Source organism: Aricia agestis, chromosome 8, assembly GCF_905147365.1.
Source record: "Aricia agestis chromosome 8, ilAriAges1.1, whole genome shotgun sequence".
Taxonomy (NCBI): Eukaryota; Metazoa; Arthropoda; class Insecta; order Lepidoptera; family Lycaenidae; genus Aricia; species Aricia agestis.
In genome coordinates, this window is record NC_056413.1 from 18,233,912 (window position 1) to 18,258,887 (window position 24,976).

The 24,976-nt window shown below is 38.9% G+C and overlaps 2 protein-coding genes across 3 annotated transcripts in view; one reads left to right on the plus strand and one right to left on the minus strand.

The window, feature by feature from the left end:
* LOC121729832 (U7 snRNA-associated Sm-like protein LSm11) overlaps window positions 1-11,521 on the minus strand; it is a 41,814-nt gene extending 30,293 nt beyond the window's left edge. The window contains exons 1-2 of the mRNA XM_042118469.1: window positions 11,191-11,521; window positions 1,268-1,383 (exon numbers count right to left, since the gene is read on the minus strand). Of these exons, the coding sequence (XP_041974403.1) occupies window positions 1,268-1,383; window positions 11,191-11,467 (393 nt within the window). The 5' untranslated portion in view covers window positions 11,468-11,521. The remainder of the gene's footprint in view (window positions 1-1,267; window positions 1,384-11,190) is intronic.
* Window positions 1-24,976, plus strand: part of LOC121729830 (ecdysone-induced protein 74EF) — a 196,616-nt gene that overhangs the window by 59,325 nt on the left and 112,315 nt on the right. For both annotated transcript variants that reach the window (XM_042118465.1, XM_042118466.1), the window contains exons 4-7: window positions 15,926-16,004; window positions 16,388-16,699; window positions 16,978-17,226; window positions 18,638-18,986. In XM_042118465.1, the coding sequence (XP_041974399.1) occupies window positions 16,625-16,699; window positions 16,978-17,226; window positions 18,638-18,986 (673 nt within the window). In that variant the 5' untranslated portion in view covers window positions 15,926-16,004; window positions 16,388-16,624. The remainder of the gene's footprint in view (window positions 1-15,925; window positions 16,005-16,387; window positions 16,700-16,977; window positions 17,227-18,637; window positions 18,987-24,976) is intronic.

Sequence of the window (24,976 nt, forward strand, 5' to 3'; positions counted from 1 at the left end):
GTCTGGAAATGATTCAAGGTTCACCATAAGCCACGAACATGTAAACAACGTCACTATCATGATTAATCACCGTCAATACAGTCCTTATAAGTTGTAATTGCAGTCCGACAATATTGATTGTAGTCCCCAAGAAATAAGCATTTTATACTTCCTAGTGGCATCACTTTTATTTTTACCCAAACCTTCATGTTTATACCTTTTGTGGATAACCAGTAACATTTAAATTGGTAGCATTTTGGCCTAGCCTTCTTCACATTTAAATGAAAATGAATTCAAAGTGAGTAGAGACCACTCGTAGAAGACTTAAAATTAAAATTACGCGACTATAAAATTATTTTTTGTCGTTAGCTACAAGTGTCCCGACACCAGTGTCCGATTCTTTAATGTCATGATGTATGGAAGGAACACATTGTAACATATAAAATAAGAGGTCAACATAATATTATATCCGAAATAAACTTTGGATGGCGCAACTGGGCCTCTATACGACAAGTCCGTGCATCAGACATTGCAGTCCAGATATAAACGACTGTAAGATGTGCCGCCTGGCGCACCGCCAAGTCGCCAACAAAGACCATGTGCCCGCTTGGCGCATGCTGTAACGCTCCTAAACCTACTTTAAAGAAAAATAATGCCCATAGCTGAATAGAAATAGACTGCATGTCTTCCGTCCATGAATAATATACAATGTGTCCCGACACCGGTGTCCGATCCTTAAATGTGATAATGTATGGCATATTTTAGTGACAAAGACAAATAATTGGCTCTCAATTTTTTTACAACAAGAGGCGAAAATTTATTCATGCATAATTCCTGACTCATCAAAGTACTTATTTTGTTTTTAATATGGATCGGACACCGGTGTCGGGACACATTGTATATATAGCTATGAAATTGTGTTCGACCGATTTAGATGCAATATTAAAAACAAAATACTTTGATGAGTCAGGAATTATGCATGAATAAATTTTTGCCTCTTGTTATGCACATCATAGCCATTCCTCATTTTATTACCTCTGCTTCATTGACTTATTGCTTTACCCATTTTACCAGCCTGTATCATAGCAACAGTTTTTTTTTTTTTTGTTTAAGTAGACTAAAGCCTAAATCCGCATTATTTGAGCCTTTTATCTCAATTCTTAATTCCATTACATTTATATGAATACATATTTCTAAATCGTGAGAGTGACAATATATCAAAGTTGTCGATTTTTTTAAATATATTATTATTATTTATTTAACCCAGACAACCAATGACATCACATACCTTAATCCGCAACCTCTGGTCCACGCAGTCCTTCAGAGCGCCCAAGGGTCCAATGGAGGACTGTATCCTCGTCAGCACGTTCACCACCTTCCTCCTGGGTTTAGTAGCTACCATTCCTGAAAAATAAAGTTCGTAAATAGTAAAAAAATACACCTACCATTGTGACAGAGCTAAGCTCAGAATATACAAAGGATACTTTATTACAGAAAAACGTATGTCCGGCTCGACAAAGTTTAAAGCATCATTTAGTAGGTTATATTTGCAGATATGGGAAAATCAATGTGTAATTAATAATATAGTTTTGATAGAGTATTCAGAGTTTTACAACACAGTTTATTTCTGCTTATAGGGTTAGGACTTAGGTTTTTTTTAATATTTATAATCTCCGTTAATACTCCAACGAATATTCTTGATGATTTCTATACATCTCCCACAACCTTGACAACCTTTAGTGTATTAGCCTAATGGGTGGTTGCGGAGTGCGCGTGGTTGCCGGGCCCGCTCTCTCCATAGGCCACGACTAGAAAGCTGACAACCTTAAGGGCGGACGAAAACCAACTGTATATTAATGTTATCATTTCAAATTGAAAGGAATAGAGTTTTTATAGAACGAATTTCAAATTAACCTGTGTGATTTCAGTAAATTTATAGTTTCTCAATTAAACATATTGGTATAACTTTTTAAAGTCCTATACCGATAAGTTATAAAATAAACAGGTAAAGTGTTTTAAAGGCCAAAATATATTCGGGTAATTCAATATTGCCTAGAGCAGATTTTCCCGTGAAAATAGAAGCAATAACATTGTTAGTTCACAAGTCAATGCTCTACGGAACATCTGTCGGTACTCGGTACACAAACACCGCGAACGCGCCAATTGTGATCATCATCATCATCATTATCACTATCATCAACATCATTATCTGCAACTAGGTATAGTCGAGTCGCGATAAGAAGACATTGTTACTACGCCGCGCTGTGTTCATATTCACCAAATAGGGAAAATTATTATGCAAAGGTCCAGAGGGCGCTACAAGCATATACAGTAAACAATCCGACCAAAATCCGACCTGTTGCACATATCATATCAGAATATTGACAGAAACGTTGTAAAACGTTCAACAAAACAGCTGGTGCTGCACTCTAGCGGAAAGAAATTACAGTAAATTTTATATAAATGGGTTTTCATTTCGCTTTTATATTACGTCGCTCTCTTTAAAAAGCGAGTCATCTGTAGCCATAATCAAGCAGTAGCTAATATATCAGAGGCAAAAATAGGCCGACGACAACGCCTTCAAGTAATAATTGTGTAATATCATGATTCCAATCATATTGTAGCTTTTACGAGCGATAGGGAACTTTTATTGCCATAACAATATTATACGTAAAGGTAAAAACCCCACCTCCTCACTAATAAAATATTTACACAACAAAGAGCTATACAACGTGGTCTTGCCTTTGTCTGGCATGTAGGACCGTTTCATGACAGTTTGAGTCTTCGAAAAGGACTCAGGAGTCAGGACTTATATCCCGGAAAAAAAAACGCTTAGTACCCGATAAAATAATTCTAGAGCAAAGTGCGGGCAACATCTACGAGATCGTAGATTCTAGGTACATATTTTGAGTAGATTCTACCACTATTCAGTTTATTTGCTCAAAAGTAAGGGCCTGTTTCACTGCTTCCTGATAAGGCTATCCACCAATTAACTTGACAGATCAAGTATGGAGAATCTGTCAAAAAAGTTGTGAATAGCCTATTAGGCACTTTATCAGAAAGTGGTTAAACAGGCCTAAGTCTAATTCAATGAGTTATTTTTTAGTTTGTGCGAGTGGTAACTCTCAGCTGTACTGTAGACTTGTACTGTCTACAGAAGCTATAGTTTCTTATCAGTGCAATACATTATGCATACAGTGATACCGGCTATTATCACTCGCGTGATTGGAGGGAAAACAAATACAATATAATAAATACAACAAAAACCCGCACGAACGTGAAACTTTTGGTTTCGTTTTATTGACTAATCACATCTGATTTACGGGAGTGAACCGCATTAAAACTGTTATAGCCGATATTATTGAAGATGGCGCTGACCTCGGCCGAACTCGGTTTTGGGGTACGACTGGCGAGGCGAAGCGACTTTCGTTTTCGTATCGTTCAGGCAACTATCGCACCTACCGCATACTTATCGCATCATCGTTACGCGAATCGAAAGCTAGATAAACGTCAATAGTCGATTATACTTACTAACTGCCGCACTCAGAGGCGAATATTAATTACATAACTGTAACATTAACTGTCAAACTCTTCATTAAATTGAAGTTTAATCATCATTTACGGCCGTTCCCAATATTTGATCTATCTCTGGTTTTGTCCTACTAGAGATAGGAATAGCTCACAATTGACATAAAATATAAGTCTCTAATGTCAATTGTGAGCTATTCTTATCTCTAGTAGGGCAAAACCAGAGATAGATCAAATATTGGGAACGGCCGTAAATGTCTATGATTGCGGCCGTAAGATAACTTGCATTCGATTATTTGAACGCACATACATTGATATTTGAAATAATTATTTTATTATTAGATATTTTTCATTTTAGGCAAAAATAGATTTTATACAAAATTGCAAAGAAAAATCACAACTCATTCAAGTAACAAATTCTTTTTTTTTTATGAAATAAGGGGGCAAACGAGCAAACGGGTCACCTGATGGAAAGCAACTTCCGTCGCCCATGGACACTCGCAGCATCAGAAGCGCTGCAGGGAATAGGGTAATAGGGGAGGGTAAGGATTGGAAGGGAAGGGAATAGGCGAGGATAGGGAAGGCAATCGGGCCTCCGGTAAACTCACTCACTCGGCGAAACACAGCGCAAGCGCTGTTTCACGCCGGTTTTCTGTGAGAGCGTGGTATTTCTCCGGTCGAGCCGGCCCATTCATGCCGAAGCATGGCTCTCCCACGTATGACTATCTAATAATTCTTCCACTATTTTTTAAATCTTTACCTTCCCCTGAGATCAGTGATTTTTCTTTGCTATTGTGTACCAAGATCCATTTACCCCAAAAATGTCACTTAGATCACTCTGGGTCTCCAAACTGATGTCTACCAAACTATCTAGTAGACAAGACCCAATACCCTTGTATGCGTATCTCGGCGGGTACCAACTACCAGGGCGGCATGGCTCGCGAGCGGTCGGCGATCGCGAATTACTTTCACTCGGCTATCCCCGGGCGCTGACCGCGGCGGGGTCGTCGGCCTCGCGCGCGGGAAACGCCGTGCCATTCAGAAAAGCGCGCCATGTTTACACAGATGCGCGCCGAAACGCGTTGCATCACTTCCGCTCCGGTTTACGCGCGTAACGCGCCATCTAAAGTTTAGATGGCACGAGCCAAGTTGTAACTTGAATTCGCTACGATTTACGAAACATGTATGAGCACATTTGCATACAATTTAATACAGAGATTTCTGATAATGAAAACGTAATATTTTACAACAATGAACTTGAATTTGACAGAAGAAAATGTAAAACGGAACTGCGCGGCGTACGTGAAACTAAATTTTGAGTAAACTAAGCGCTATAAAAATTAATAAAAATTTTAAAAACTTTAAATTTTTTCTTATCATCAAGATTTAATTTGGGACTACAGCACTGCATTAAAACCAAAAACAACCTCATAACAGTAATTATTACCACTACTTTGCATTACATTCGAAACATAACTTTGGCCCACTTGCGCCAATCTCGGCTTACGCAATTCCGTATTCAAATATGCCTTTTCAACATTACAAAGAACGAGCGAGATACATTTAATCGGAGATTAACTTATACCCAGAGCGGTGCATCCCGGCCTTAATGTAGCAACGATAAAAAGTTTGGCATCGCCTGGTCAGGTTGAAGCAGGTTTTTCAGCGCGGGTCATCGACCCGCATGGTGCACGCATGGCATGGCATGCACGTCACACTCACGTGGAAAGCGGTTATGCAACGAGAAAGTATTTATGGCAATTATGTACACTAGATAACTCCGATACAATAACATGCCACTGCACAGTGCAATCACACGGAGGCCGGACCTATAGTCGTCATGCTTTATTTAAAGGACTGTCTCGACCTGTGATAAGGGCGTTTACTTAGTAGATGTACAGACATTGGAAACCCCGCGGAAAACGTACATACATTGAAAAGTGTGACTTACGTTGATATGTTTAAAATAAGTCTATTGGGGGCTGGGGCATATATGCCTAAAAGTCAAAATTATACTCCAGTGTTAACACTGGAGTATAATTTTGGCTAGAAATTCCAGCAACTTCGTACGCGTTAAATAAAATACTTACCACAATAGCGTACATTTTTTGCATAACTAAGAAGCCTATGTATTTCTCAGGAGTCAGGGGTCTAGCCTATGTCAATATTACTCCGGTTCTTTATTAATGCGTTTCCTCTGCTTCTTTGTACATTTGAACGAGAAAGCTAATTTAACTTGTCGTAAGTGGACCTTAGTCAACTATAATTAATAGCGATATCCTAATGTGGTAATATGAAATCGAGAACGAAATTAACAATTTCGTGGCTGTCCCAAAATGGCACGATCTCGCAGCTGTGGAAAGTCTACGGAACCTAAATCTAGAGACAATAGAAGTAAGCTTTGCCTTTTAGGTTAAAGGCATTTTAGGCTGCATACTGTCTTAAATCCGAAGGTCGGTTATTTGGACTTTGAAGCACTAAAAGTCGAACTCTGCGTAAATTCGATAGAGCCGAAAATCGAACACACGAGTGCCGAATGTCAAATGTAAGTAAATGTTAAATATATATTTTTTTATGAAATAAGGGGGCAAACGAGCAAACGGGTCACCTGATGGAAAGCAACTTCCGTCGCCCATGGACACTCGCAGCATCAGAAGAGCTGCAGGTGCGTTGCCGGCCTTTTAAGGGGTAACAGGGGAGGGTAGGGAAGGGAATTACAGGGGAGGGTACGGAAGGAAATAGGGGAAAGGGTAGGGGATTGGGCCTCCGGTAAACTCACTCACTCGGCGAAACACAGCGCAAGAGCTGTTTCACGCCGGTTTTCTGTGAGGATGTGGTATTTCTCCGGTCGAGCCGGCCCATTCGTGCCGAAGCATGGCTATCACATCAATCTTCATCTCTTTTGTCCGAAATCCCAATGATACTATAATTGTCCTGACTCCAAAGTTCAATGCTCTACATCGAGTGGCGTGACAATTTTTTATACCTTGAAAAACAATGATTAATAGAATATTTCGAACACTACCAAAGTACCAACTCATACTACCTAGTACAGTACTGCCTAAGAGATTTTTTTTAACTCACAAACGTTATAGTACGGGAGCCCTAAAACAATTTTTTTATTAAGTATCAAATTCTTTCGTTTCGTTTAAAAAAAATCGCAAATAAAAATGTTGTTCGTCTTATCAAAATGAAGCTACTCACAAAAAATAGCTTGATAGCAATAAAAAAAAAATTGTTCTAGGGCTCCCGTACTATTAGGTCTTTTAGACCCACTTGCGCCAAGCCGAGTTTAAGTTAACCTGTGTTAAAATATCATGCTTATTTCATAAATACGATGGTTAACTCTAACCTAGACTTTTTTTTTTTATGAAATAAGGGGGCAAACGAGCAAACGGGTCACCTGATGGAAAGCAACTTCCGTCGCCCATGGACACTCGCAGCATCAGAAGAGCTGCAGGTGCGTTGCCGGCCTTCTAAGGGGTAATAGGGGAGGGTAGGGAAGGGAATAGGGGAGGGTACGGAAGGAAATAGGGGAGGGTAGGGAAAGGAAAAGGATAGGGGATTGGGCCTCCGGTAAACTCACTTACTCGGCGAAACACAGCGGAAGCGCTGTTTCACGCCGGTTTTCTGTGAGGACTCACGTCCTCACAGAGGGAGAGCCATGCTTCGGCACGAATGGGCCGGCTTGACCGGAGAAATATCACTATTTCTCCGGTCAAGCCGGCCCATTCGTGCCGAAGCATGGCTCTCCCACGTAAAAAAAAAAAAAAAAAAAAAAAAAGACTGGCGTAAGAGGACCAAAAAGGCCTAACAGCGTTAGTAAAAAATATAACCTCCTCTTCGGCAGTGGGTAGTGGGTAGTGATAAGCCGGCAAGGTCGGCGGGCGGGGGTCACGGGCGGCATGCAAATGCGCCGATAACGGACACACGGACCGCTTATGTCATATATATAGAACGCAGAAGTTAAGTAGGCATCGTGTTCGAAGGAAAATGTATGGAGGCAGGTGACAAATAAATTCTGCGTATACGACCATAAAGTTAATGTACCTAGCGGAATAGATAACCAAAGGCCTGAGCAAGAGAGATGTCACTATCAGTAATACTGCGTGATAAAAAGAGACGTGTGATACATGACAGCAGCACTCATTTTTTTACGTCCAGTCGGCACGTGCCGCACGTTGACAATTTAATCTCATAGAATTCATGTTCAATCATGCTCGTGTAAGTGTATACGTACACATATTTTTCACACAGATGAAAACCAATTTCGGTTACGTTTGCGAGATTGTTGCTCTATTCCGCTAGGTATATTAACTTTATGTATACGACACACACCAACCGCTTATGTCATATGGGAAGAGACTAGAGAGCTATAATATGAAGAAGTTAAGTTAGTAGGCAACTCGGTCTACGGAGGGTCTACGGAGGGTCTACGGAGGCAGGTTCCAAGTAAAATTGGGCGTGTTATGGAACCAAGTTAATTTCTGACAGTGAATGAAAGGCGGAAGCAAAATAATGTAATTTCGTTTAAAATAAAGTTGTACGTTTACTAACAAGTTTTACAAATTATAACTGTAAACCAGCAAGTTACAGTCTAAACATTGTGTCAAAACCATAAAGTTAATATTATACCTAGCGGAATAGAGCAACAATCTCGAGCTGTCAAACGAAACCGAAATTGGTTTTCATCTGTGTGAAAAATATGTGTACGTATATACTTACACGAGCATGATTGAACATGAATTCTATGAGATTAAATTGTCAACGTGCGGCACGTGCCGACTGGACGTCAAAAAAGGAGTGCTGCTGTCATGTATCATACGTCTCTTTTTACCAGGCAGTGTTACTGATAGTGACATCTCTCTTGCTCAGGCCTTTGTTTCTCTATTCCGCTAGGTATATTAACTTTATGGTCAAAACCTACGGTCCAAACTCAAAAGTTATAAAGACCTTATACTTTATTTCTCAAATATTGGTGGATTCCAGAGATTCCCGAAAGATGCGACAAGCTTTTACTATAAACATGTATGCATATCAGACACCTACCATTACAATTTCCAACACAATTTCGCACACCGAATAGCTCACCCATTTCTCTATACATCGTCAAAACTTCCTGATTATGCACTTACAACAGTATATAAATAAACAGAACAATAAAAAGTCGGTATAAATAACAATCGCGTGGCCCGCGAGACCAGGGGTGAACGCTCGCGTCAACGGCCTACGGTGACCTGGCGGGGTAGGCCGGCCGGGGTGAACACGTGGGGTAGCCGCTATGTACGGTGACACAACCTTGAGATCAAACACAGATGAGGTGATGCCATGGGCGTGCCCAGGTAGGGCCAGGGGGGGCAGCATAAAATAAACGTCAATTTTCCTGGCAAGTGGGAATTAATTAAACGTGTTACCTACTTTGTGCAAAATGAAGTGTTGGAAACAAAATATCTTTTCAGTCAAATTAATAAAAGCATGATTTTTTGTTTCAATATATAACCGACCATCTTCTCGAAACAGGTATGCTGCATTTTAGCTTGGGGTCGGGTCACTTGATGGAAAGCAACTTCCGTCGCCCATGGACACTCGCAGCATCAGAAGAGCTGCAAGTGCGTTGCCGGCCTTTTAAGAGGGAATAGGGTAATAGGGGAGTGTAGGGAAGGGAAGGGAATAGTTGAGGGTAGGGAAGGGAATAGGGTAGGGGTTAGGGGATTGGGCCTCCGGTAAACTCACTCACTCGGCGAAACACAGCGCAAGCGCTGTTTCACGCCGGTTTTCTGTGAGAACGTGGTATTTATCCGGTCGAGCCGGCCCATTCGTGCCGAAGCATGGCTCTCCCACGTATAGATAAATGTAAGTTGTCCTTAGACCAAACTTAACACAGTTGTGATGTGATGCTGCATCGTTTTGCTTCATGTTGTCTGCACACTAATAGATAAATTATAGAGTAATTCACCTGTGTCCTAAAAATCAAACTTTCTCAACAGACAAATTGTAAGCGCGCGACATGATACTGAATAGTTTTGCTAAGTACTGGTGTTGTCAGAAATCACGCTACGGGCGTCCGATTCGGGGATGGTTTTGATGTAGTCTGCTCACTACTGTATTAATTATTTACTGCATAATTTTATTATTGTGGTGTGATAGTAGTATGTTACCTTCTAGGCATTTGATGTATTGCATCTTGATTAATGATTTTTTAATATTTTTGGCAAATGACGCTTACGTAACTAACGTAATACAATACCAATATTATTATCACAGCAATTGTTTCGCTAATTGTTCTTAGACGAGTTAGACAAGTGGCTTTTTCTGTAAACTCTCCGAGTAATGACCACTTTTTATGAATCAGATGTCATAATTGGTTACTCAGTCTATGTTACATATCGTCGTTGAAGTACCAATACCTTACAAAGGTAGGTGCTTGTTTTTTTAATCAATTTTTAACTCATTTTACAGGAGAAAGAAAAAACAATTAACTTTTTATTAGGTTTCCTTTAAAGTATTATGTAGTGATTTCTAATTAAAATACTACAAAATACATACTTATTATTTTCTAAATTGCTTAAAGTTATTATTATATCACATATTCTTGTAAAACCGCCGCAAAACGCAAATTAAGAGATTCATCTTGAACTTGATTTCTTAAAAAAAAATTCTTAGAACATTTTTTATGAAATCAACTTCAATTTTGAGAACCAATAGAATCACTTTGTTAACCTGGCATTGCTAAGTGCAGCGACGCTATTAAATGCTAAAAACACATTCCTTGCAGCACAATCTGAGTCTGATAAATAACAAGTGCATTGGCACTCTTTTGAAATGAATTCAAACCGACCACTTTAACTGTATAAATGGTTTTTTTAATTATAGCAAGGACTGGCTGCATCAACATTGGTTTTTCACATAACTTAGAATATAATTAGTAACTTATTACAGACACAATGTTTAGAATCTTTTTCCAGAAAATGTATTTTTTTTTACTTTTAACAAAACTTTTAAAGTACCATTTTATTAAACTGTGCTATAAAATAATATGATGAAAATGTTATACATTTATTACTTTTATAAACTCAATAGTTTCATTATCTTTTAACGGTGCTCTCTTATTTCCATAGAATAAAAAATCATCAAGCAGTTTAACCTATCAACTCGCAAGTGGTAAAATTCTACCATGTAAACAATAGATTTCTAAGAATCCGCGTTCAAAGGATTAACCTGATGGTTAGGCTGTACTATACTAATGTATCAAGTCTTACTTTGGGTTTCTTGTTCATAATAATCACGAATTTTGCTATATAATATAATGTTACTCTTGATTTTTTAATCTAAACTTGAAGTACACTTGTAAGTTCCGTTGCCATGTCCGTAATAAGGTAATATGTGCATAAGTACTCAAATATAGCATTTAAAGTAATCAAATGATTTTTTTTACATAGTAAACCCTTATTTAACTATACCGAAAAATTCAATTGCTGATGATTTTCTTTTTATGAGAGTTTTCACACATTCTGTACTTTTATTTGTATTCAGCTCTTAACAGCTAATATAACCTCATTAATAATAACTAGACAATAATAATTCAATGACTAGAATATATTTAGGCAGCCTAAGTCGTAAGTTTAACTTAGAAAAGTAATAAAAAACAAAATTAAAGTTTTAACAACATAACCTCAAACTTACCTTCATACTGAGCGAAACGCCTCTTATTTTTCTCCGCTAAAGCACGTTCTTCCTCTTCCTTACGTTGTTTCTTCTCCTGCTCTCGTTTTTCAACGAGACTGTGCTGGCCGACCGGCAAAACGTTCTCCGTATGTTTTAAAGATGCCTCAAACTGTTGGATGTTTTCGAATATAGGTGCACTAGTTACCGGCACCTTAGGTGTGTCACTGTATAAAACTCTCATTGGGTCAAACTGGGAACTACAAGCACTTTCAGGATCTGAGGAATCTTCTGACATATTTCTTGCTATTTAATTAACGTTTTAAAACAGAATCGCGAACATTTCGTACCGTACCAAAACAAACTGGATATCGTCAAATGTCAAACGTCAATTGATTTGACAGCTACCGTTCTGACACTTGCAATAACGTTCGGAAACGTGACATTTATTTTTATGTTGTAGTTTATTATCTATACTAATACTAATATACTAATTATACTAATATACTAATTATACTAATATACTAATAATATTATAAATGCGAAAGTATCTCTGTCTGTCTGTCTCGCTGTCACGCCAAAACTACCGAACCGATTGTAATGAAATTTTGTATACAGATAGTCTAAAGCCTGAGAAAGGACATAGGCTACTTTTTTACTGGAAAAAAGGGTTGTAAGGGGGTGAAAATACGAAAATTTGTTCAAATTAAGTTAGTTCCAAAAATTCATACTAGATGGCGCCGTGCGTCTCTTACATCGCGCTAACGCTTGCCCAACATCTTTCTATAAGAGGTGGTATCATCATACATTCAAGCTTAGATTTTTTTCGATTGTTATTTCTTTTTTACGTTATTTAATAAGTCAGTACTTTATATTATATACAGTGACGTAACCTTAAACCTATCAATGATAAATAGTTTATGGGTAAAGTTGTGTAATTGGGGGGCTAAATAAGCTTTAAAATTTGGCATAATATATAAAATTTGGCATGAAATATTATGTGCACACTGCACAGCTGTTTTAATTTAAGGGGTACCAGGGTTTTTTTTATAAAAGCTTTTGACACTTTAACGTTGTTAGTGGCGGCCGAAAAGGAAGATCTTCCGACCGAGCGAGATAGCATGCTCGGTCAGGCCGAAGCCCACTGACGTCATATCAGACGTTGTACATATCTTGCCGTTCTCCGAAACTTCGATAGCGCGATGCAGGAATGTTAGGCGAATTGTGGGTACCGCCACATCACTCCCCCCCGAAAACCTGTGGTATTCTTTGATGCGCTTGTGTTGTCAGGTGTGGGCCGAAGCTACGCGTGCAATGACCAGGAGAGGGACCCCGTGCTCTGCTTGTTGACCGGTCGTTGTAGCCTATGGCTGCCCCGTTCAAGCCAGACGCGGGTTCGACCGGCGCGGACCTCCAACGCGGCTTATGGTCGAGGCGACCCGGTTATGCTTGATGTCTGCTGACGTGGTGCGGAGGGGCGGGGAGTGTTGATGATGATTGATGTCCAGAAGGATGCGTGTTCTTGTCGGTGGTCACCAATTTAACGTTGTTAGTGGCGGCCGAAAAGGAAGATCTTCCGACCGAGCGAGATAGCATGCTCGGTCAGGCCGAAGCCCACTGACGTCATATCAGACGTTGTACATATCTTGCCGTTCTCCGAAACTTCGATAGCGCGATGCAGGAATGTTAGGCGAATTGTGGGTACCGCCACAACACCAATTTTGTTGACATCGCGCGCTATAAACTGAATTCCACGCGGACGAAGTCGCGGGCAACAGCTAGTTAATAATATTTTACTAAACATATTTAACGCAAACTTTAATTAATAGACTGCGTGCATTTGATTTTTAATTAAAATGCAGGTTGTGTTACTGAATTAATGCTTTAAAATCATTGTACAGTAATTTTTCTTGGTAATATTTTTTGTTTCGACATTGCAGCGGCAGTGATCTCGTGATAGAATGTCGAAGGCTCTTCCTAACAACAATATTGTGTATAATTGCAGCAATTACGTTTAGTTACAATGCATTTACTTTAATAGATCTCTATTAATTAAAGACATGTTAGAAGTTTTAATTTAAAATTATTAATTTTATGTAGTAGTTGACCTTTTGTATAAATGTACGGAAATTTATTAAAACTTTTAACTCTTCGCGTATTTTAATTACGATTAGAAAAAGTTGACTTTTAAAATCTTCGCCGTTACTCATCACTAGATGGCGCTTACCCTTTCTTCGTATTTTAAAGGTAAAATTAATATTATTAGTAGGTATTTTCGGCACTTTATTTGAAATAATTAAAGAACTTCCATGTTTTGCCTTCATATCAAAATAAAAAGGCCCATTCAGAGCAGGACTGCACGGCAGTCCTGCAGTGAATGGGCCTTTTAAAACCACGTGAGCCACTGTCGTAGGTAGTAATAGAGTATGCTAATCACTCATAGCATCAAATTTTATGAGCTCGCGACCATTATTGTGAATGATAAATATTTATTAGGTGTTGATTATTATTATAATTTGTTGTTTTGTATAAATGAGTTATTTATCTTGATTTCGTGCTCATTGCCAATGTTATAATAGTAAACAAAGTTCTCTCAGCAGAACAGGAAGTAAACACAAGGCCGACCTGTGTCTACGAGTTTCAAGGGAACTGTCGTTAGACGTATCTGACTGTTATAATAGTGGTAGATAAAGTAAGTAGATAAAGTTGATATCTAGTTTGATGATATTTTTTATATAAGTACGTATTTATATTTTTGAGTACACGTATAGGAGCTACTTGTACTGGCATTGAGGAAAAAATGTTACAAATACCAGTTACCTATTACGGCAACTAATAATTATGGTCAGCAGTTTCAAAATAGACCAATAACGCGAAGCAGGAGAGTTCGGTGTGAAAGTAGCAGCGCTGAAAGAGCAATTTGTTCTCTGATATATGGGAATTGGAATGGAATGGTAATATTCATGAGCGTCATGAATAATCCCATAAAAAAATAAAAAAGTCACTCTTTCAGCGTACTGCTACTTTTACAGTGAAATCTATGTCAGTAGCCCTAGCACGGCCACTAGCAGAAATGTGAAAGAATCAATGAACTGTGGACATAAAGTAAAAATGCCACTTTATGACAGATTATAGTATATGTCAGAGTAAGATATTATTTGGATTTTTAGGTCTAGAGTCTGTCATAAAGTGGCATTTTAATTAAATTATTCGAAACGAAAAAAGATCGGAACGCCACCTTAAGTTTATCTCCACAGTTTGTCAATACTTTCGCATTTCCGGTGGCCGTGCTAGGGCTACGACACGTACACCCTCTAAGGTATTATTACGTAGTTTTGTTACACCTTGCATATTAGTTATAAGATTATTAGCAATATTACCTAGATTTGTCGTCAACAGAGAAAACGAAAACAGATTACAAATATAAGCGTGCGACACGACTGACGACGCTAATTCCAATTACTCGTGGAATTATATCGAGTATCGCATTACGTAAGAGTGCGTTGTCATGACAACCGCAACATGGCCGCCGAGTCAACGCTCTGCCGCCAACACATTTCACTTTTCATGTTTTCTATTTTCACCGGTGCGATACATCTGAAAATTAAAGATATTTTATAGAAATAATGCAAATTTCATTCTCTTATCGACGAACGATTGTGTAATCGACTTTCATTTGAATGTTATTTGAGAATTATGATAGTGCATGGTCAGCATGTTAAAATCAAAAGTCAAACCGAATAGTAAAGCTTACATAATATTATTTAGATATTCTTAGGACCACGTTAGTAGCATTCTTTTAAATGTATCACAATTTATGAGTTTTCGAATGCAAAATGAACGTCATATTGTACTAAACCACTTATGAAAAAAAATATTTACCTAACGAATGACGGTAGATTCCAATTTTTAATGCTGGGGCCACACTAACGAGAAATGCCGTTAATTATTGCGATAATACTATAACATGTTATAGCATTATCGCCTATAATTAAAGGCATATAAAGGCGATAATACCATAACGTTTTATAGCATTATTGCAATAATTAATGGCATTTCTCGTTAGTGTGGCCCCGGCATAAAAATTGCTGCTGACACAAGGCACTATGCAATATTTAAGTGCTGGCAGATTTTGAAATAAAGACCCGCGCTATAATAATTAGTGAGATAATTCCTAGTCACTAAAGAGCTATTATGTATTTTCAACAGATACAATGATAAGATACAAATGAGCTAACAATGCCGAAGAAAGTGTAGGAAGTGAACAGAAAACAAAAGTATAGCTGATGTTTTTTTGTTTGTAATTGTAGTGCTAGTGAGAGGCGCGGGCGCAGGCGCATTGTCGCTTTTTGTACGTATGCTGCCATTGTCAGTCTTCCGTACATTGTTGACACAAAACATTTTGTGCTACAAAAATCTAATTTATTGACATTATGTTTGCAATGAAGCATCTTTGCAAATTTAAAAATTGGCAAATCTTAAGATATGCGTCTTTAATCTATTCCAACCTTTTTTATAATATAAAAAACTAATTTTTAATACTCATACTGCATACAGCATACCACAAGTCCACGACTTCACCCTCATTAAACTTTTTATCAATTTGCTAGCCTAGCGTCACCTGTTGATGGCTTACAAAAACATTTATAAAAACAACTGCTGGTGTAGTCGTATTTTGCATTTTTTTGTTAATATTGCTGTTATATCTGTAATATTGTTGCTGTAGTTTTGCTAACGTATGTCTGTTTGTTTCCAGAGCGGCGCGTGCTGGCGGGCGGGAGCGCTGCCTCTATGCCGCAGCGACGCAGGTTCGACATACACCGGGACGTTGCCAGGTGACTTCGACATACTCTCGATTTTAGCACCACTAACCAGATATTGTATACCTATCAAAAATATGGTAAAATTCATTTTTTCATTCATTCATTCAACCTATGAAACGGGAAGGACCCTTACTAAGAAATACCTTTATGATAACAGCAAAAAATTAACGATGTCACGTCAAGCTGTCTAATGCATTAACAATTGATTTTCTGAAGGGCCGCCATTTTTGATCCTTCGAACATTAGGTCTAGAGTCATTTTTCATATTCTTTTTTTATTAATATTTAAATAAATGAATGCTAATCATATTCGTTTCAAGATAACCCATCGCTTTATATCACCTCATGTGCAATAGTCTCGAAATGCGTGAGAGCCTACTCTTGTTAATATTACAGGTCGCTGCTGAAGACGAGGGGGCGGGGAGTGAGGTAACCTGGCCGACATGTGTTCCACCGTCAGATAATACAACGAATAATGTACAGTCCGTCCAATCACTGCCAAACTTTCATAACGAATTTACTAGTTATATTAGTGTAGTACGCGAGTGTAGTGAAGTGTAGTGACAACGCCATCTGGCGTGCGCTAGAGACAAGGTGGCGGGGACGCATGCGCCGTCTGGGCCGGCGTTGGCGATGCCATTTATTGAAGACGAGTGGTGGTCAGTGGAGAATGAGGGAAGAATGGTCGACCTCTCCAATTGCCTACAAGTTAGTATGCTTTCTTTATTTAGTAACAATTTAATGTTAAGTCTGGGTAGGACGAAATATCTGCGGTGTCACATTGAGTGACATCACCAGCATCGCGATAATGATGATAAAATCAGCCGCGGATATTTTTTTTGTGTTTGCGGACATTTATTAGAATACAAGCGCCATCTATTGGTTAATAGCAGAGAATTGAAAAAATTGAAACTGACAATCTCTTAATAATATAATAACGTATTTTACTGTCGCAATAACTCATTCCTTTTTCATTTGTATTCCAGGATGCAGTAGCCGCTAGCGGTCAAAGCGCTGCCCAGCTCCAGTTGCAGATGGCGACATCTCTCGGCGAGCTGTCGCAGGCCGAGCTGTCAAACTTCGTGGGCGGCCTCACGCTGGAGGCGGACGGCTCCGAGGCGACGGACCCCGACGACATCCTGAAACAGTTGGGCGAGACCGCCTTCGACAACTTCGACTTCCTCACCGACCTGACCAATGCCACTGCGACGTCGGTTCCACCCGTCGAAATTAAGGTAAATTACCAAAATTACGGACAGACGGACAGACAGACAGACAAACAGACACACTTTCGCATTTATAATATTAGTATGGAAGTATGGATATGGGATTAGGTACACATATTGTATACACCAGGCTTTTTCAGAAGAGCGGCCTGTAAGTGTCATACAGGGTGCAAACAAAGTGAAAATACGTTCGGGTGTGTTTGTGTTATTATATAGGGTTCACGTTCAAAATATTAGTGCTTCCGATGTGAGAAATGTCCCAACGTCATGAATTTGATACAAATATTTTTTTAAAGTTGCTATTACGACGCTGTTACTTTCACAGTGAACTCTATGTAAGTATATACGTATATACGGGACATATACGCACTCTAAAGTGTTATCACTTTGTTTTGCTACATATTGTATCTGCCCCCCTAGACAAGTGGCAAAACGCTAACGCTACAAAATGTATGCGATTTGACATAAGTCATCGCTTCGCTAGCGAATACTAATGTCAAATCCATACATTTTGTAGCGCTAGCGTTAGCGTTAGCGTTTTGCTACTTGTCTAGGGGGGCAGAGCGGAGTTTATAGCGTTCTGTGTTCTGTGTGTGTAGTACAACTCTTTCAAGATGCTGCTGCGACTGCCGAGGCACTGGTTACAGTTACGCGTTAGCGTAAGGCTTATGAATTATCTAATTTCTGACTGTAAAAAGCCGCCTATTTTCTAGAAAGTGGAGCAGCATCTTAAAGGTGAAGGCTCGCATAAGATCACACTGTCCTATTAAACGCAAATTGAGCTTAAATTAAGTATGAGCGCTGTCAAAATAATTTAAACTTAACCCGCACATGAGCACCCAACCCAACACTTTTTTTTGCATGAGAAAATGCTTTTGCCTTTTCGCATCCCTGGCGCTTTAGGGGCATCGGCCATGTGACACTCTACGGACGTGGGTTCTACTCACTAAAACCCCATGGTGTTCCACTCTCCGCGTAGGCAAAGTTCTAGATTTCTCAAAGAAGCCATTACAAAATGAATATAAAATAATATTATCATGACTTGGGGTAATTCCAAAAAAGGGGTTATTCCAAAAATATAAAATTACTACCCAGATTTGCAATATTTTTCGTTCTGGTAACATTGACCTTTTTCTAAAAAGCTTGGCTGGGGCACTGTCTTGCCTCCAGATTTCTCTTAAGACGAACAAAATGGCGACTAGGTCAATTTTACTGGAGCGAAAATATTGCAAATCTTGGTAGTTGGTAGTAATGTAATATTTACGGAATAAACCCTTTTTCGGAATCACCCCAAGTCACTTTCTCTATACCTACGATGCACTATAAAAATATAATATTTGATAATATGTAGAACTATAATATTAAATCAAGATTAGCATAAAATAGTCAAAATGTATAGTAACAGTTTTTTATTTTGCAGCAAGAAGAAAACAACAATGTATCGCCAGCGTCCGGTAGCCAGCTACAAAACCTCTACTACCAGAACAACCAACTGCAGAACAACGGCCAGCAGCGGCTACAGCAGCTGCTGAGGAACGGCACCAACGCCATCAACCACGCCGTGGCCAACAACATCAACAACGGGCGGTACAACATCGCCTCCGCTAACCCGCTGCTTGCTGAGAAGCTCGCGGCGACATCTAGCGGCATAAAGCAGGAACCTTTAAGTGCTGATTATAATGGACCAAATATGAACTATGGAAGTGCTTCACCGATGCAGAGGGTGCCTAGTGGGAAGCCGCAGGTGAACGATGCCGGTGGAGGAAAAGGTAGGTTTTTACGTTTAATACTATTTTCATAATTACGTCTGACTGTGTGGCTGAGGTAGTTTTTAATTAAAATATTGAGAGCCATCTACCGTCGAATAGACGAACTGCGTGAATTTAATGTCAAACTGTTAGTATTGTAGTTTTCTATTTAACAACTAGATGTCGCTTATGACGCCTATGATTTTTATTTTGTTTAAAAACTTTTTTCTATTTCCTTTGTTTTGTAAAATGTATAGGTACTTTTGGGTACTTTTTTATTTTAGTAATAAAACAATGTTTCATTGCGTATTTTATCAAAATAGGTTTACTAAGAACATAAATTTCGGTCACATCAACTTTACAACAGTCCGATAGATGGCGCTACAGACATGTTGTCGGTTTATCGCTACGCCAGTTTTCTCTTATCTACTTTCAATTTCCGCTCGAGGAAGTGCCAGCGATTTTCCTTTCGATCCCGCTTTTACCTTGTTTAGCGCTCGGCCGGTGGCTACTAGAAAGTTATATTATTAAAATTACTGTTATTGGTCGAAGTCAAATGAAAAGTCGATAATAGTCTACATCGGGTGTGATGCTATCATTATCTGCAGTAAAACTATACCATTACAATCTGTAGCCTACAGAAACTGGTTTAGAGATCATGTCTGTAGTACTGCTGGATTTCCAGAATATAAATAATTTGGATAAAAGACGCTGTCTCGTCATAACAAAGACAATTTTTGTCCCGAAATAGCTAAACCAAAATATATTTTAATACCCATTATGTTGAATTTCTATTACGTCTATGTAAATGAGTCAGTTGCGAATTCCGCGTACGGTATGTATGTCAAATGATTAAAATATTGTGAACTAATTGTGACAGTGGACTACCATGTAAACGACTAGATATTTTCCTTAAATTACCCAACAAAAATCTACACAAAATAATTGTCGTCAATAATGGTAATCAAAAAAAATTCATGAGCAGAAAAAAATAAAAAGATTATAAATTAGGTATAAATTAAGGAGCCATTTAAAAATGGAATGGTTCAGTAATATTTTTCGTCACTTTGGCCTAGTTCGTTTGAATGACTCACTCCAACTTACCGCGAATACACTACCGCCGTTTTACCTTTCGGAAACTCTCCGAATATGCGCGTGCGGCGGTGCGGGGGCGGCGGCAGGGGCGTAGCGCGGCGGGGGGCGGCGGGGCACCCTTGACCCGGTGCGCCACATCTCTCGCTACCGGGAAATCAGAGTCGAGGAAACAACACCAGCCGTCAATCGTCATCATCATCATCTAAATGGGACGACTAGCGAGGAGTCTTATTTATAGTGCTTGCTACACCGGTTTCGGCAACGGTGGACTAAGAAGTGATTTTAGGTATAGTGTCCAAGTGTGTGCGTACTGCGTAGTCACAAAAGTACTCGCTCTTCATTTCCTCGCGTAATCCACTACTTGGACGGACGACTAACACGACTAGCGAGAGATGAGGCGTAGCACCAAGTCTTTTTATTTATTATTATACTATTTAATTCAGTCATCTTGGCCTGCTCATTGCTCATCCGACGACCGACGTATTATCTTGATCCTGTGAGGCAATTTAAATGAAATTGCTCTATAATATTAAGGTTGGGTTGCACCAGAGGCGTGGTTAAAGTTAAAGTTATGGTTATAGTTAAGGCTAAATTTAACTTTAACCTTAACTTTGACCGGAGAAATTGACAGATGACAGCTGGTCCAACAAGGTTATAAATGAACGTGGGCGGGGGCACTGCTGGTAAAGGAGAACTGTCAAAATGGTGTTTTTGTATGATGACTTTTTTTATGAAATAAGGGGGCAAACGAGCAAACGGGTCACATGATGGAAAGCAACTTCCGTCGCCCATGGACACTCGCAGCATCAGAAGAGCTGCAGGTGCGTTGCCGGCCTTTTAAGAGAGAATAGGGTAATAGGGGAAGGTAGGGATGGAAAGGAAACGGAATAAGGGAGGGTAGGGAAGGGAATAGGGTAGGGGATTGGGCCTCCGGTAAACTCACTCACTCGGCGAAACACAGCGCAAGCGCTGTTTCACGCCGGTTTTCTATGAGGACGTGGTATTTCTCCGGTCGATTCGTGCCGAAGCATGGCTCTCCCACGTCTTGCACAGCGTTAGTTCCTTTTTTCGCCACGTGCATTTAAAACCTTGTCGAGCTCTTTGGTTATGGTTAAATATGGCGTCTTGATGGTGTCCATTTTTAACTTTAACCAAAGATTTGACATTTTGCATTGTAGTTAAAGTTAGTTGGTGCAACCCAACCTAACTATTAAGACTGGTAACGATAGGTCAATTTATGAATTGCTGCTTCGATAATAGACTTTACTAAAGATAGTAGTCGCGGGAAAAATGCTTTATTACTTTTACTTTATATACTTATAGCTTAATTGCTAAGCTTTTGAGACAAAACATGAAGAAGGTTCTAGAATCTCGACATAATGTACATTACATAGGTACATTAGTATTCGACTTGCGGCTGACTTCGTCCTGCGACAGTTCGACTTTGCCGCGACATTGCCCGAATGTAACCGAATACATTACATTCTTCGTTAGGTACCTAATATACCTAGCTATGTGTTATCGCATCTATACTCAACCTGCCGGGCCTTTTTCAATGGTCCGCATGAAGTTAACTGTTACACCATATTTAATTTACATCCATCGGCAAAATAGTGCTAAGTCGGCGTGAAAGTCTTGAAAATATATCCACTTTTTAATCTTTTAATCGCTAATTTTTAACGCGTTTGTTAAAAAAAAAGTTTGAGTACCACTGTGCAGTGTAATATCGTATGCCACTGACAAAAACTTGGTTCTTCTAAGCTAGTAGGTATGTAACAGACTAAAGTTTCCATAACCTCGTCCTTTTTGAAAGTCAGTTAAAAAGAAGATAAAGACAGACTAATCCATGTGCAAGGTCTCGTTGTCTGTCAAATGGCATGGGTGGATGAATGATGAAACAAAAAAAAAATCTAACCTATGCGCACAGCGTGTGTGTATTTATGGGTAGGTCTTCAAAAATCATATTGAGGTTTCTTATATTTTTTGCTAACCTGAATAGTTTGCGAGAGAGACTCGAGACTCTATTCAGCAGCACTTTTCATTGGCTAACGTCAAAACATCAAAATCACAACCAATCAACAACAGTATTGAGGAATTTTGGCATGTAAGATACATAGTAAAACAAAGCTACTGAAAACAAAAGCCATTCTCATAATTAATGATATAGTTTGTCCTCGACATAGTGTGATAGAGTCATCAGCGAAGTATTGGGCCATATGATTAACTTTCCGGCAATTGACTGTCACAGACCGCAGGCCACACTAGAAAAACCCCGAGTTCACTGAAAAATGAAAACCCACTTTATACAAAATTAATTAAATTATATTCATAATTGAACAGATTCTCAATAATATTAATCAATACTTATTTTATAATAAATAATTCTTTTAACAAACGGATCGTCAAAAGCTTACTTTCATACTAATATTATAAATGCGAAAGTCTGTATGTCTGTTTACTGATCTCTTTAGACCCAAACCGCTTAGCGATTTTGCTGGAATGAAGATACGTTGAGTCTCGAGATAGGGCATAGGATACTTTTTATCACGGATAATGTAAAAAAGTTCTGTCTGTTACTTCTTCACGCAACAACTGAACCGATTTTAATATCTATATCTATATATTATATAAAACTCAAAGGTGACTGACTGATTGACATAGTGATCTATCAACGCACAGCCCAAACCATGATGGATCGGGCTGAAATATGGCATGCAGGTAGATGTTATGGCGTAGGCATCCGCTCAGAAAGGATTTTGATAAATTCCAACCCCAAGGTGTTCAAATAGGGGATGAAAGTTTGTATATAATAATACTTCTTAACGCAAGCGAAGCCGCGGGCAAAAGCTCGTTTAGTAATAAAGTCACTCTAAGGATCAGGACAGGACGAAGGATAGTTTTATCGCGGAAACCCTAAGCTCATGTGTGAAAAATGAAACACGCGAAAAAGGTAACAGACAGATATACGTTTGCATCTCTGTTAGTAGAGATTAGCACACGTTTTCATAAACATACAAACATAAAAATATCTTATGCAAAAGTTCTAGAAACCTAAATAGACTTTAAGTTTGAGAAGGCTTTGCTTGGCTTCCGAAGTTAATTTAGGAGGACGCACGTTTCTGTGCACGGGAAACATTTCGACGGGAAAATAAACAGGAAAAACAGACGGGAAGTGATTCTCCGACCAATAATAGAAATTTTATTGACTGGTAATCTTTTCAGTCTTTGAAAGTTTTTAAAGTATCGATAACAGAAGAAACTCGGTAGAAGGTTAGAATTTCGTGTCTTTCCAGATGAATTTTGTCATGAGAATTTTCATATAATCCTCGTTTCTGTCATGTAAATACTAAAATCAATAGTAATGGAAACATAGTCCGGTCAAAGGACGGAGAGAAAATTCCATAGATCTCTTTTACCCAAAATTGTAGTTATCTCGTAGCTAGGTTCCTAAACGTCATGTAAACCAGAAAAAGCGCACAAGATCCACTGCACTCTTATTCTATAGATGACGCCTGTAACTCCGTTACGCTAAATTTGTTTATCGCGGAACCGTACATTATTTCGAGATGAAACGTATCCTATATGCTGTTCCGGGACTCAAAGTATCTCCATACCAAATTTCAGCAAAATCAGTTCTGCGGTTTAGCCGTGAACAGGTAACAGACAGACAGAAGACACAATTTCGCATAATTATTGTATAACACTGGACTAGTTGACGCTAACTCCGTCGTGCAATCGGTTTAGCGGTTTGGGCGTGAAAAGGTAACAGACATACACACATTCGCATTTATTATATTAGTATAGTATGGATCTATTAAGTACTTCTGCGTTGTCAGACCAAAACAGTAGTCGCTATAGATAGCTGCACTGATAATTGATATTGACACATATCGCGGCGCTATTTCGCCCGCTGCCGCGGTGCATCCGCAATCCGCGCAGCGCGCAGCCCTGACCCCATTTCCCTGCGCCCGCGCACTCACGCACACACACACACGGCGTTATGTCACACACGCCGACTGTATGTTTGGATGACTGATATAACGTTACGCATGTGGAACTGCTGAATACTATATTATTATCTTTATATCCTTAGTAATAAAAATAGTTACGCAGCAGATGCACTGTCGTTGTCGTCTATAAGGCGTATTTTCTTACGTCCGCGTCTTAGATAAGAAAAAAACTTTGTATAGCATATTATTGTGTAATTATTAATAGTAAGGGCGTTAATCCACAGTTATATTATATTTTATTTATTTATTAATTTTATTTTCATAGGAAAACTTACAGCATTTTAAGACAACAGTGAGATACACGTTACACAGCGATATGCCAATTAAAAGTTTCCACTAGTGTATAATAAGTTACACTTAAATCTAACATACGAACATACATCTAACATATTATTAGCATTTATATATACGGTCCGTGCACTTAATTCTTTTTAATTAAGTAAAGCATGCACATTTTTTATTTTATTTATGTTTCTTGAAAAAACATAAACACAGTATTCAAAAGGTCTAGAGTTTGGTTGCTCAGAGAAGGCTCACAGAAGCTGCATGGATCGAACGTGTGGTAAGCCAAAGCCCACAAATTAAAAAAAAAACGAATTGGTCAACAAATTAACTTTTTTGTACATGATGCCTGCACCGATTCCGGAATGAGGCGTAAGAAACTATCAACTTTTTGATTGCACTGGTTGATGCTTTTTTAAATGGACTTATGGACAAAGACCTACCCCAATAACCACTTTTCTACGTAATTCTACTTTATACTTTCCCGTGTGTGAGTGAGTGTGTGTACTGGGTACACACTTCATCCACAGATACTTCACCTTGAGACTAGTTAGCGACTCACTACTATTTTATTGATAGTGTTGTGCCACTACGAATAGCAATATCGATACTATTTGTTTATCT